General features: G+C 50.0%; 1 protein-coding gene across 1 annotated transcript in view; it reads left to right on the forward strand.

Annotated features, from left to right (window-relative positions):
* TRIM14 (tripartite motif containing 14) overlaps positions 1 to 12,579 on the forward strand; it is a 42,382-nt gene extending 29,803 nt beyond the window's left edge. Inside the window, exon 7 of the mRNA XM_038403701.2 lies at positions 11,152 to 12,579. Within this exon, the coding sequence (XP_038259629.1) occupies positions 11,152 to 11,687 (536 nt within the window). The 3' untranslated portion in view covers positions 11,688 to 12,579. The remainder of the gene's footprint in view (positions 1 to 11,151) is intronic.
* The last annotated feature ends 588 nt before the right edge of the window (positions 12,580 to 13,167 follow it).

Consider the following 13,167-nt stretch of genomic DNA (forward strand, 5'->3'; position numbering starts at 1 on the left):
CTGTCACTGTGGCTAAATGATGGTCAGAAAATGGGGCCGACCAGATGCTGGAGGAGTGGGCTCGTGAAAGATGGAAGCGTGATAAATAAATGCGGTTCAAACGGGAGTGGCTTGACTGATGGGCCTCTACCCGGACAAAGGTGAACGTGGAAGTGTCATCCGGGTGGTAGTCGCGCCAGACGTCCACCAGGGAGTGGTGTTCGACTATCTCTTGGAGGATGGCGGCGGTGGCCGGGCTCTGCTCGGTCCCCGAGCGGTCTCGCTCCTCGAGGGGATGTTAAAGTCCCCTCCCAGGACCAGGCACTCCCGAGGATCCAAGGTGCCGAGGAAGGTGGATGCCTGCTGATAGAATTGCAGCCACTCCGGGCTTGCTGCCAGGGCATAAATGTTAACGAGGTTGACTACGAGCCCCTCCATTCGGACCGGGAGGTGCAGCAGGCAGCCCAGCACAGCCTCGGTGACCCCCAGCACCTCGGGCCGTAGGTCGGGGGAGAACAGGGTCACCATTCCAGCCGTACGAACTGTGAGATGGCTACGTAGACCCTGTCCCCCCAGTCCAGCCGCCAGCTGTCTTCGGTGGTCGGATCAGTATGGGTCTCCTGCAGGAAAACCACAGAGTACCCCCCCTCCTGAAGGAAGGAGAGCACCTGGGACCTGCGGAGACCCATCCTACAGCCGCGGGTGTTCAATGTTGCGATGGTAAGAGGTGCCATGAGGAGGGCTGGTGGGGGATCCTTGCCGACTGGGACGCTCGCGGCTCCAGATGGGCCGCGCAGCAGTCCGTGACCTACCCCGTATGTGAGTAAGGAGTCACGGAAGAAGCGGACCTGCTGGTAGGCCATGGCGCCCTGCCTCCCCGTCCTTTTACCCTCCTCCATGAGGGCCCTTGCGGCCTGGAGGATTTGATGAAAGTCCCCCTATCGCTGGAGAGCAAGCTGTATTTTGTTGCGGGAGCCAAGAACATCTTCTAAAAACTCCCGCAACTCCTCTCGTAGCACATGGGGGGCTGGGGTTACTGTCTCCTGGTTACTCCCCGACGGGGCCCTTGGTACAGCCCCATGGCCCACCGAGATGGGCAGACAGGGTGCGGACCCCCGCCGGGGCTCCTGATGGGTTGGCGCCACTAGGCCCGCCTGGAACCCTGGGGCGATAGGGGGCAGCGGAGGGAGGATAGCAGCCCCTGGTGGGTCGGGACGAGTAAACACAAAGGCTGCTCCCTGGGTGTCATCGATTGGAAAAGGGAAGGAGACAGCCCCAGGGGCAGCAATAACATCTCGGGAGATGGACGGGATAGGGACAGGGGCAGGGTTATAGGCGAGATACTGGGCGGGTGATGCCGGGTGCAGGCTCTCTGGTGGATTTGGCAGCCACGGCATCAGGAGGTGGACTCTCTTCTGTAGGTCCCCCTCCTGGGAAGGAGGTCGAATGCTCCCCACCAATGAGGAGTGCCCCTGGTGGCTCGGGTCCCAGCCGCGTAGCACTAGCTGTCACCTCAACAGGCTCGGTGGCCCTCAGCAGGGTGCCATCTGCAGCCAGGTTGATGGAGGAGTCCAGGGGCTCCTCGGAGGTGGGAGCGGAAGCAACGGTTAGGGGGAGGGAGCATGGGGAAAGGGGGGCTGGAGTGAAGTCGCCTATATCAAGGCCCGCTGGCATAGGGTCGTCCTCCCCCTGGGTGACCGGGGTCAGACCGAGGGCCTCGATCTCCTCATATATGGATGGGAAATCATTTTCCGCCACCCCGGGATTCTCCCCGCCAGTACCTGACGCGATGGCCGCCTCGGGGCACACTGAGGTTTCAGATGGTGCCAGGGGAGGGGGGGTTCTGTCGGGGGCCTCAGAGGGGAGGGGCTCCCGTGGAGGGGAGATACTGCTTTCCAGTGCTGCCATGTTTTCCCCAGCCGGCTCTGGTGGATGACAGACAGGCCCCCATTCCTGGTCTCCCGGGGGGCCTCCGCATCCGATCGGAGGAGCAGAGCTTGAGCCTTCCGCTTGCCCCGCTTCCCCTGGACTAGGGCCCAGCCCTCCATGGCACCATCCAGGGGCTGGCTAGCAGGGGTTGTGTCAGGGGGCAGAGGCGATGGCTCAGGGACTCGAGGGGGTAACGGTGGGGCAGCACAAGGGAGGGAAGATTCCCCTTGGGGCGGGCCCTCTCCCATACTTGGCGGTGTCCCTGCCGCACCCTCCTCCACAGGCCCCGCCAGATTGCAAGCAGCGGGGGTGGGGTTCTCCCGCTCGTCTGGGCATAGTAGGGGAGGTGCCCCTTGGGCCCGAGGGGGAGCAATGATGGACTGGGAAGGAGGAGGGGCGGTTTCAGGCACCGGGCAGCCAGGGGCGTCGGCGATGACGGGGCTGGTGCCCTGCTGGGGCTCGGGGGTCCCAGATGCCCCTCCTTGCCGGGCCAAGGGGCAGTCCCTCCGGACGTGCCCCATCGCCCGGCAGAGGTAGCACCGGGCCTCCCCCGTGGAATAATGCACCCTGTAAGGGGTCCCCTGGTAGGGGACTAGGAAGGACCCCTCGAGTGCCTCTCCGTCACGCGCCGCCGGCGGCAGTTGAAGCTGCACTTGCCGGCGGTACGAGAGGACGTGACGGAGGGCGGGGTCTTTGCAGCCCAACGGGAGAGGGCTGATGACAGAGATGGGCTTTCCCAAGGTAGAAAGGGCGGGTAACAGGGCGGCATTGGGGAGAAAGGGAGGGACGGAGGTCAGGACCAGGCGGACGCCCAGGTCCTCTAGCGGCTCTAAGGGGACGAACACGCCCCCCACCGCCAGGCCCTTCTCCACCGCCTCCTGGGCGGCGGCCTCCGATGCTAGGAAGAAGACGACCTTGCCATACATTTTGGAGGCCGCCACAATGGCCGTGGGCCCCACCGCCCTCGCCAACGCCCGCACATAGGTCTCCACGTGGGGCGAGGGGGGCACCAGGAGGCAACGGACGCCGTGCTTCCTGGTCATGGTGGGAAAGGGGCCCCGGCCACTATAGATGGTAGCGGAGGCGGTGGGCTGGAGAAATGACGTAGTGGCAGGCGAAGGGGCTGCCGCCACCTGGGCGTATGCTCTGGGGGCCAGGGGAGGGGCACCCGCAGAGCTGGTGGAGGGAACAGCAGGGAGGAATGCCCCAACTGGTGGTGGGGTCGGGGCAATGGGGGCAGCCCCTGCCATGGAGGGCCTGGTCTTTTTAGCGGGGCCCTTCCCCTTTTTACCCTGACTCTTCCTGCCGGCTGGGGGGGCTCCCCCCGAATGTGAGGGGGGGAAGGACGTGGTAGCAGTGGAGGTCACCCCCGGTGCCCGTCGCTGCTGGTGCCCCAGCGGGGGTGGTAGCAGATGGTTTGACAGCGACAGCGGAGGTAGAGGCTTGGGGGGGGGTGACTGAGGGGCAGGCAGGGGAGGGGTAGCTGGGACTGCTGGAGGGGACTTGAGGGGGTTGATATAGGGGGCGAAGCCCGTCCACTGCTAAAGGATCCCCCCCCAGCCTAAAAGGGGGATCCACAGGACCTAGATACTCAAAAAATTCCAGTGGACAACTAATAAAATAACAGGGACAGGAGTGCGGTCAAAGGGTCAAAAGCAGGGAACCGGACGGGGACACCGAGCAGAGAACCCCGGACAGAGCCCACTGCTCCTCAAAGGCGTCAAGGGAGTCAGAGGACGCCGCCCACAGGAACTCTGACCGGATACGTGAACGGACCGAGGATTGGAAATAGGCCCCACAGTCACAGGAGACTTCATCGGCCAACCTCCTCACTCTGGTTTTGTAGATGGCCATTTTAGCTAGGGCCAGGAGGAGGTTGACCAGGAGATCCCGTGACTTTGTGGGGCCACGGATAGGGAGTGCATAAATGAGAAGATGAGGGGAGAAGTGCAACCAAAAACGTAATAAGATATTGGTGAGGAGCCGGAATAGGGGCTGCAGCCTGGCACACTCCAGGTAAACATGTGCCAGGGTATCCCTCATGCCGCAAAAGGGGCAGGTGTCTGGGATTGTGGTGAACCGCGCCAAGTACACGCCCGTGCTCACGGCTCCGTGAAGGAGCCGCCAACTGACATCCCCGGCGGGCTTTGGGACTAAGATGGAATATAGGCTGGCCCACCGGGGCTCTTCACCCTCCAAAAGTGGCAGGAGGTCCCGCCATTTTGTATCGGGGCGGGACACGAGGGTGCGGGCGTGAAGCACGAGCGTGTAGAGATGTTTTCTTGGCGCGGTTTGAAAACAGACCGGCTGCATCTCGTGCAGCCGGCTTCTAGTGAAGGGGTGAGGGGATCGGTTGGGTCCACGGGGCAGGGGTCCAATTAAAAGGTCCGGCGGGCCTGGGGTAGTGGGTGGGCGGGGCGTGCCCTCGTGCAGGACCCGGTCGAGATAAACCCGAGCAGCGGGCGGCAAAGCGGCCTTCACCTCCTGAAGTATGCGTCGGGGAGTACAAGGTCTGGAAAGCCCCATGCGCTGAGCGAAGGTTAGGGGATCCAGCCAGTCTCCCCGGTCATAGTCCAGGAGGTCTCCGACTCTTGTGACCTCTGCCAGGACCAACCTCTGGCGCACCGAGCGGGACTCCGCCACCTGCAAACGGAGCTGGGGGTTGTGTAGCAGGGGCTCCGCGAGGAGATCTGCCCCCTCGGTGGCCGCCACGGACCTGGTCGTTGTAAAGAGTTTCCAGGTCTGGAGGAGGTCCTGGTAGAAGACCGGCAGCCCGGAGAGGTCTCGTGGAAGACCTCTCGGATGGAGATAAAGGAGCTGCCGGTCGTATCGGAGCCCTCGGAAGCGGCGCAGGAAGGAGTGCGCCAGTATGCTCCACGCCGGAGTACCTGCACCATAAAGGAGCCTCTGCAGGGTCTGGAGGCGGAAGACATGGACCTGAGTAAGCAGACATTTGAGGCCCTGCCCTCCCTCCTCCAGAGGTAGATGGAGAACCCCTGCAGGGACCCAGTGCAGTCCTGACCAAAAGAACTTCAGAATTGATGTCCGGAGGTTGGTCAGGAAAGCCGGGGCCGGGACCAGGGTGTTGAGCCGGTACCAGAGCATGGACAGGACTAGTTGATTAAGCACTAGCGCTCTCCCTCGAAGGGAGAGGCACCGGAGTAGTCCTGTCCATTTCCGGAGCCGCTCTATCACCCCGCCCTCTAAATTCTGCCAGTTCTCCGGCGGAGAGGGATGCGTGGCAGAAAGGTAAACGCCCAGATAGAGCAGCAGAATCAGCAGTTGTAGCAGGGAGAGCCCAGGACCTAGCAGCAGCCGCTGCCGCCGCCGCCCTCTCCCTCCTTCCTCCAGGCCAGAGGACTACTGGAGTGAAATAAAAGGAAGAGATGTTGGTCCCAAGTTAAGTAGGTCCCTTTTCCCGGGGTAAGGGAACAGGGAAGGTTCCAGAACAATCAGGAACCTTCTGGAGACAATTAAGACAGGCTGATTAGAACACCTGCAGCCAATCAAGAAGCTACTAGAATCAATTAAGGCAGGCTAATCAGGGCACCTGGGTTTTAAAAAGGAGCTCACTTCAGTTTGTGGTGTGCGTGTGAGGAGTTGGGAACAAGAGGCACTAGGAGCTGAGAGTGAGAACGCGGACTGAGGTGTACAAGCATTGTCAGACATCAGGAGGAAGGTCCTATGGTGAGGATAAAGAAGGTGTTGGGAGGAGGCCATGGGGAAGTAGCCCAGGGAGTTGTAGCTGTCGCACAGCTGTTCCAGGAGGCACTCTAGACAGCTGCATTCCACAGGGCCCTGGGCTGGAACCCGGAGTAGAGGGCGGGCCCATGTTCCCCCCAAATCCTTCTAACTCCTGGTCAGACACAGGAGTCGTCGACCTGGACTGTGAATTCAGAAAAACAGCCAAGCTGAGGGCTGCCGTGAAGCTCCAAGGTGAGCAAATCTGCCAATAAGCTCAAGACCCACCAAGGTAGAGCAGGAACTTTGTCACAGTGACTATATAAAGATCAAATCACAAAACAATCCAGCTTGTTAAAAATTCTGAGCACTTGTGTCTCTGGCTATCACTCAGGCTTTGTGGACAAAGTTATTTGCTAAGAAAGCATGTGAGTGCTGCTTTGGGTGAACACCTTTAATAAGGTGTCATTTTGCCTTTTAAAGTAAGGGCCAATAAGGCTTTAACGAGACTAGGAAAAACGTCAAACCAACTAACATGAGCTGGCTAAGCCCAACCTAAACTCGACCACCTTTCCTTGTCTAGAAAAAGCTTAACTTTTTAATAGACAGTGTAAAATGACTTTGACTTTGGAAAACACACTGATATACATATATGTAAACACATACTTTGTGCAAGGAAGTAGCAAATTGGCTCTCTAGACGTATGCATCTGTACTGACTGAAAATTTGAAGTAAAATACTACTAAATCAGAATGGTAGCATATCGCACCCACTTTGGACTTAGCTTGCACTGGTGTAAATGACTACATGAGGTCATTGGAAGAATCAGGTCCACAATGTGTATATGTATAACTATAGTGTGTACACACACAAAGCATGTGTTTAAAATAAAAAATCTGTTTTTCTGCCATATTCTTTATTACAAAGGCTGTTTGCATAAAAACACCAAGCTTTTGCTGTTTATTCCTCACTTAGCCATATTGTATTAGTTTCCCCTTCTATAAAACTAGAAAAATTATACTTGCCCACTTTTGTCGATAGCTTTGAGATCTAGGGCCAGATCTTCAGCTGTGTAAATTCACACCTTTATTCTGGCTCTTGCTTGTGAAAAGTACTGTGTAATTACTATATATCACTAGTTATTAACATCAGTGCCCAGATATGTCATCACAGTATTATCATGTGTGACACTAAAGGACAGGTGGATGTTTTAAGACCACATATCCTATTTACAAGCAAAATAATCTTCAGAGTGAGACAGGGAAGAAAAATAATTCAGAAAATATGGCATGCAGCAGCAAAACCATTACTAATTAGAATGTTTACCTAGTTTTCCATGAGGCATCTGAGCCATGTGGGAACAAATGATACAGCTAGATTCTTTCTGGAAAGTATTAAGAGAGACTGCTAGGTTGGGGAAGACGCTTAAGGAAATCGAGGCTCAGGTGATCTTTAGTGGGATTCTGCCTGTTCCTAGAGAAGGGCAACAAAGGTTTGACAAGATTATGACTATCAACAGATGGCTTAGGCAGTGGTGCCATAAGGAGGGCTTTGGGATGTATGGCCACTGGGAGGCATTCATGGACAGAGGACAGTTCTCTCAGGATGGACTTCATCTGAGTAGGGAAGGAAATAGACTTCTAGGATGGAGGCTGGCACAACTGATTAAGAGAGCTTTAAACTAGAAATTTGGGGGAGATGGTTGGGAGATGTCCAGGTAATCTCCACGCCGGATTTTAGCATTGAGAGGGAAGAAAATGAAGTAAGAAAGGATACAGCCATGGGTAGAAGAATGTATATAAGGAGGAAGGGCAGTGTGGATACCAGTCTAACAGGTTATACTGGCTGTAGAATGACCGTACCTAATAGGGTACAGAATGTGAGCGAGGCTAAACAGCAAAAATTAAGATGTTTGTACACCAATGTGAGGAGCCTAGGTAACAAAATGGAGGAACTAGAGCTACTGGTGCAGGAAGTGAAACCAGATATTATAGTGATAAACAGGAACATGGTGGAATAGTAGTCATGACTGGACTACAGGTATTGAAGGGTATGTGCTGTTTAGGAAAGACAGAAATAAAGGTAAAGGTGGTGGCATTGTAGCATTGTATATCAATGATGAGGTAGAATGTAAAGAAATAAGAAGTGATGCAATGGATAAGACAGAGTCCGTCTGGGCAAAAATTACATTGGGGAAGAAAAGTACTAGAGCCTCCCCTGGGATCGTGCCTGGGGTGTGCTATCGCCCACCGGGATCTAATTTGGATATGGATAGAGCCCTCTTTAATGTTTTTAATGAAGTAAATACTAATGGAAACTGTGTGATCATGGGAGACTTTAACTTCCCAGATAGACTGGAGGACCAGTGCTAGTAATAATAATAGGGCTCAGATTTTCCTAGATGCGATAGCTGATGGATTCCTTCATCAAGTAGTTGCTGAACCGACTAGAGGGGATGCCATTTTAGATTTGGTTTTGGTGAGTAGCGAGGACCTCATAGAAGAAATGGTTGTAGGGGACAATCTTGGTTCAAGTGATCATGAGCTAATTCAGTTCAAACTAAATGGAAGGATTAACAAAAATAAATCTGCAACTAGGGTTTTTGATTTCAAAAGGGCTGACTTTCAAAAATTAAGAAAATTATTTGGGGAAGTGGATTGGACTGAAGAACTTATGGATCTAAAGGCAGAGGAGGCCTGGGATTACTTTAAATCAAAGCTGCAGAAGCTATCCATCCCAAGAAAGGGGGAAAAAATTCATAGGCAGGAGTTGTAGACCAAGCTGGATGAGCAAGCATCTCAGAGAGGTGATTAAGAAAAAGCAGAAAGCATATAGGGAGTGGAAGATGGGAGGGATCAGCAAGGAAAGCTACCTTATTGAGGTCAGAATGTGTAGGGATAAAGTGAGACAGGCTAAAAGTCGAGTAGAGTTGGACCTTGCAAAGAAAACTGAAACCAATAGTAAAAGGTTCTATAGCCATATAAATAAGAAGAAAACAAAGAAAGAAGAAGTGGGACCACTAAACACTGAGGATGGAGTGGAGGTTAAGGATAATCTAGGCATGGCCCAATATCTAAACAAATACTTTGCCTCAATCTTTAATAAGGCTAAAGAGGATCTTAGGGATAATGGTAGCATGACAAATGGGAATGAGGATATGGAGATGGATATTATCATATCTGAGGTAGAAGCAAAACTCAAACAGCTTAATAGGACTAAATCTTCATCCAAGAATATTAAAGGAATTGGCACATGAAATTGCAAGCCCATTAGCAGGAATTTTTAATGAATCTGTAAACTCAGGGGTTGTACTGTATGATTGGAGAATTGCTAACATAGTTCCTATTTTTAAGAAGGGAAAAAAATGATTCGGGTAACTACAGGCCAGTTAGTTTGACATCTGTAGTATGCAAGGTCTTGGAAAAAATTTTGAAGGAGAAATTAGTTAAGGACATTAAGGTCAATGGTAAATGGGACAAAATACAACATGGTTTTACAAAAGGTAGATTGTGCCAAACCAACCTGATCTCCTTCTTTGAGAAACTAACAGATTTTTTAGACAAAGGAAATGCAGTAGAACTAATTTACCTAGATTTCAGTAAGGCGTTTGATACCATGGAATGCCACATGTGGAATTATTAGTTAAATTGGAAAAGATGGGGATCAATATGAACATCAAAAGGTGGATAAGGAATTGGTTAAAGGGGAGACTACAACGGGTCCTACTGAAAGGTGAACTGTCAGGCTGGAGAGAGGTTACCAGTGGAGTTCCTCAGGGATCAGTTTTGGGACCAATCTTATTTAATCTTATTACTGACCTCGGCACAAAAAGTGGAGTGGGCTAATAAAGTTTGCGGATGATACAAAGCTGGGAGGTATTGCCATTTAGAGAAGGATCGGGAAACGATACAGGAAGATTTGGATGACCTTGTAAACTGGAGGAATAGTAATAGGATGAAATTTAATAGTGAGAAGTGTAAGGTTATGCATTAATAACAAGAATTTTAGTTATAAGATGCAGATGCATCAATTGGAAGTAACGGAAGAGGAGAAGGACCTTGGAGTATTGGTTGATCATAGGATGACTATGAGCTGCCAATGTGATATAGCCATGAAAAAGCTAATGCAGTCTTGGAATGCATCAGGAGAGGTATTTCCAGTAGAGATAAGGAGGTTTTAGTACCATTATACAAGACACTGGTGAGACCTCATCTGGAATACTGTGTGCAGTTCTGGTCTCCCATGTTTAAGAAGGATGAATTCAAACTGGAACAGGTACAGAGAAGGGCTACTAGGATGATCCAAGGAATGGAAAACCTGTCTTACGAAAGGAGACTCAAGGAGCTTGGCTTGGCTTGGCTAAAAGAAGGTTGAGGGGAGATATGATTGCTCTCTATAAATATATCAGAGGGATAAATACCGGAGAGGGAGGAATTATTTAAGCTCAGTACCAATGTGGACACAAGAACAAACGGATATAAACTGGTCATTGGGAAGTTTAGACTTGAAATTAGACAAAGGTTTCTAACCATCAGAGGAGAGAAGTTTTGGAATAGCCTTTCAAGGGAAGCAGTGGGGGCAAAAGACCTATCTGGCTTTAAGATTAAACTCAATAAGTTTATGGAAGAGATGGTACGATAGGATAACATGATTTTGGTAATTAATTGATCTCTAAATATTCATGGTAAATAGGCCCAATGGCCTGTGATGGGATGTTAGATGGGGTAGGATCTGAGTTACTACAGAAAATTCTTTCCTGGGTATCTGGCTGGTGAATCTTGCCCATATGCTCAGGGTTCAGCTGATCGCCATATTTGGGGTCGGGAAGGAATTTTCCTCCAGGGCAGATTGGAAGAGGCCCTGGAGGTTTTTTGCCTTCCTCTGTAGCATGGGGCACAGGTCACTTGCTGGAGGCTTCTCTGCTCCTTGAAGTCTTTAAATCATGATTTGAGGACTTTAATAGCTCAGACATGGGTGAGAGGTTTATCGCAGGAGTGGGTGGGTGAGATTCTGTGGCCTGCGTTGTGCAGGACGTCAGACTAGATGATCACAATGGTCCCTTGTGACCTTAGTATCTATGAATCTAAGTAGAAAAATTAGTTCTAAGAAAAAAACTTTTCCTTAAAATCTACTGCAATAGTTGGTATTTTATACTTATTTGTTGTTTAATGTACTGAATTTGGTTAAAATTTTGTTCTCCCTGATATTGTGTCCTCCAGACATATGCAAAGTTTCCTTGGTCACATTTTAATAATAATATTTTAAACCAGTTTGTAAAAAAAACAGGACATTAATCTATAGTTTGTTTTTAGGGCCTCTCCCTTCACACGTTTCTTAAACTACAAGTAATCAAAAATGCAGTTTTCCTTAAACCCCCCTCCCTTTTTTTTAAGTTGCATTTTCCCAACTAAGTTACAATCCTCTACCATAGTCAGTTTCAGTGCTCTGATAGACTTGTCATCTTCATAGGAATCAGGCCTGACTTGTCTCAAGAGATCTCTATTAGTCACTCACGCAAGTTTCAAATAATTACATGTAACATACTTATGGTTTTGGTTCTAGATGCGAGATCTCCAACCCTGGAATACGATAGCCTTCATCCCAGGTTGAGTTTGTCTGAGGATCGTCTTACAGTAAGTTGCAGCTGGAGGAGGAAATTTTACCCTTCTAGCCCCCAGAGATTTGATAAGTTATGGCAAGTCTTGAGTAAAGATGCCTTCTTCTCTGGGAGCCATTACTGGGAAGTGGACGTGCTTCACGCTGGACAAGGATGGTGGATTGGAGCAGCGTTCCCTTCCATCAAGAGACATGGAGACTCTGAAACTTGTCGACTAGGTTGGAACAGAGCATCCTGGTGTATAAAAAGGTTTGACCTTGAATACTGGGCATTTCACAAAGGAGAGAGGACCCTGATCCTGACACATGACGATCCCGAACGAATTGGTGTTTTCCTGGATTATGAGGCTGGCATCCTCTCGTTCTATAATGTAACTGATGGTATGGCCCACCTGCATACATTCCGCTGCAAGTTCACAGAGCCTCTTTACCCAGCACTTAGGCTATGGGAAGGTGCAATAACAATCTGCAAACTGACTTAGGAAGTGATGGGACAAAGAAATGGAGCCTGCTTTTCAATTATTTGTGTGTAAAACTACTTTAAAAGGAATTAAAATTAATTCTCCCAGATTACAGCAACCATGCTGTAAGGTTTTAAAGGGTGTAGCTACAGGTATATTTCTGACTCAATATTGATCACAAAAATGTGATTCTCAGTACCCAGTTTAGATAAATACTCAGGTCCTTGTCAAATACCCTAGAAGGTACTATTATAGAGTGATTTTTACATGATTGTATTTTTGAAGTGCTCTTCTGCCATTTATGAATGGCATCAGGTTATGGAATTGTAGGAATCCTCCTCAGGGTGTCTAAAAGACTAAAGCAATTTTACACTGTATTTTTGTAGTGGATTGTGGCTTACAAAATAAAACTGTCCTATTTTAAATTACATGATAGCTATCCTAATTTATGCAGCTGACATTTAGAACAGGAGCTAGCAGTCCATTTTATTAAACTACTACCCTATCTCCAGCTGGCTGTAGAGATTACCATCTTGCCATAGGTATTACTCTGATCTTGGTTTATGTAAGATACAACTTTTAGTTTAATTTTGTTATTTGTCTGAATTTGGAGAACAGATCCAGTAACTGAAATAGCTCATGGTAAAAAGCTTCCCAGAACAATCGAAGGATTGCTTTCACTGTTGCCTAAAGCTCATTTCAGATTTTCTGGGAGTAAGGGCTTCTATATCTACACTAACTAGTGTTGTTTGGCTCCAGTAACTAGACCTTGAATTGAGCTGATTTAAGTAGTACAGCACACTTGCCCCTGGGGGAAGCCTGTCCTACTGTTTTACAATCAAATTTTCCGTAGATGCACTCCTCCAGAAATGCACACTTGCAGCTGTTCTGAAGGTGGCCACCCTTCACCCATATACCGAGAGTGCTGAGGGAATTGGCGGCTGTGATTGCAGAGCCCTTGGCCATTATCTTTGAAAACTCGTGGCGAACGGGGGAAGTCCCGGATGACTGGAAAAAGGCTAATGTAGTGCCCATCTTTAAAAAAGGGAAGGAGGATCCTGGGAACTACAGGCCGGTCAGCCTCACCTCAGTCCCTGGAAAAATCATGGAGCAGGTCCTCAAAGAATCAATCCTGAAGCACTTAGAGGAGAGGAAAGTGATCAGGAACAGTCAGCATGGATTCACCAAGGGAAGGTCATGCCTGACTAATCTAATCGCCTTTTATGATGAGATTACTGGTTCTGTGGATGAAGGGAAAGCAGTGGATGTATTGTTTCTTGACTTTAGCAAAGCTTTTGACACGGTCTCCCACAGCATTCTTGTCAGCAAGTTAAGGAAGTATGGGCTGGATGAATGCACTATAAGGTGGGTAGAAAGCTGGCTAGATTGTCGGGCTCAACGGGTAGTGATCAATGGCTCCATGTCTAGTTGGCAGCCGGTGTCAAGTGGAGTGCCCCAGGGGTCGGTCCTGGGGCCCGTTTTGTTCAATATCTTCATAAAT

The sequence above is a fragment of the Dermochelys coriacea genome, chromosome 5 (assembly GCF_009764565.3).
Source record: "Dermochelys coriacea isolate rDerCor1 chromosome 5, rDerCor1.pri.v4, whole genome shotgun sequence".
Taxonomy (NCBI): Eukaryota; Metazoa; Chordata; order Testudines; family Dermochelyidae; genus Dermochelys; species Dermochelys coriacea.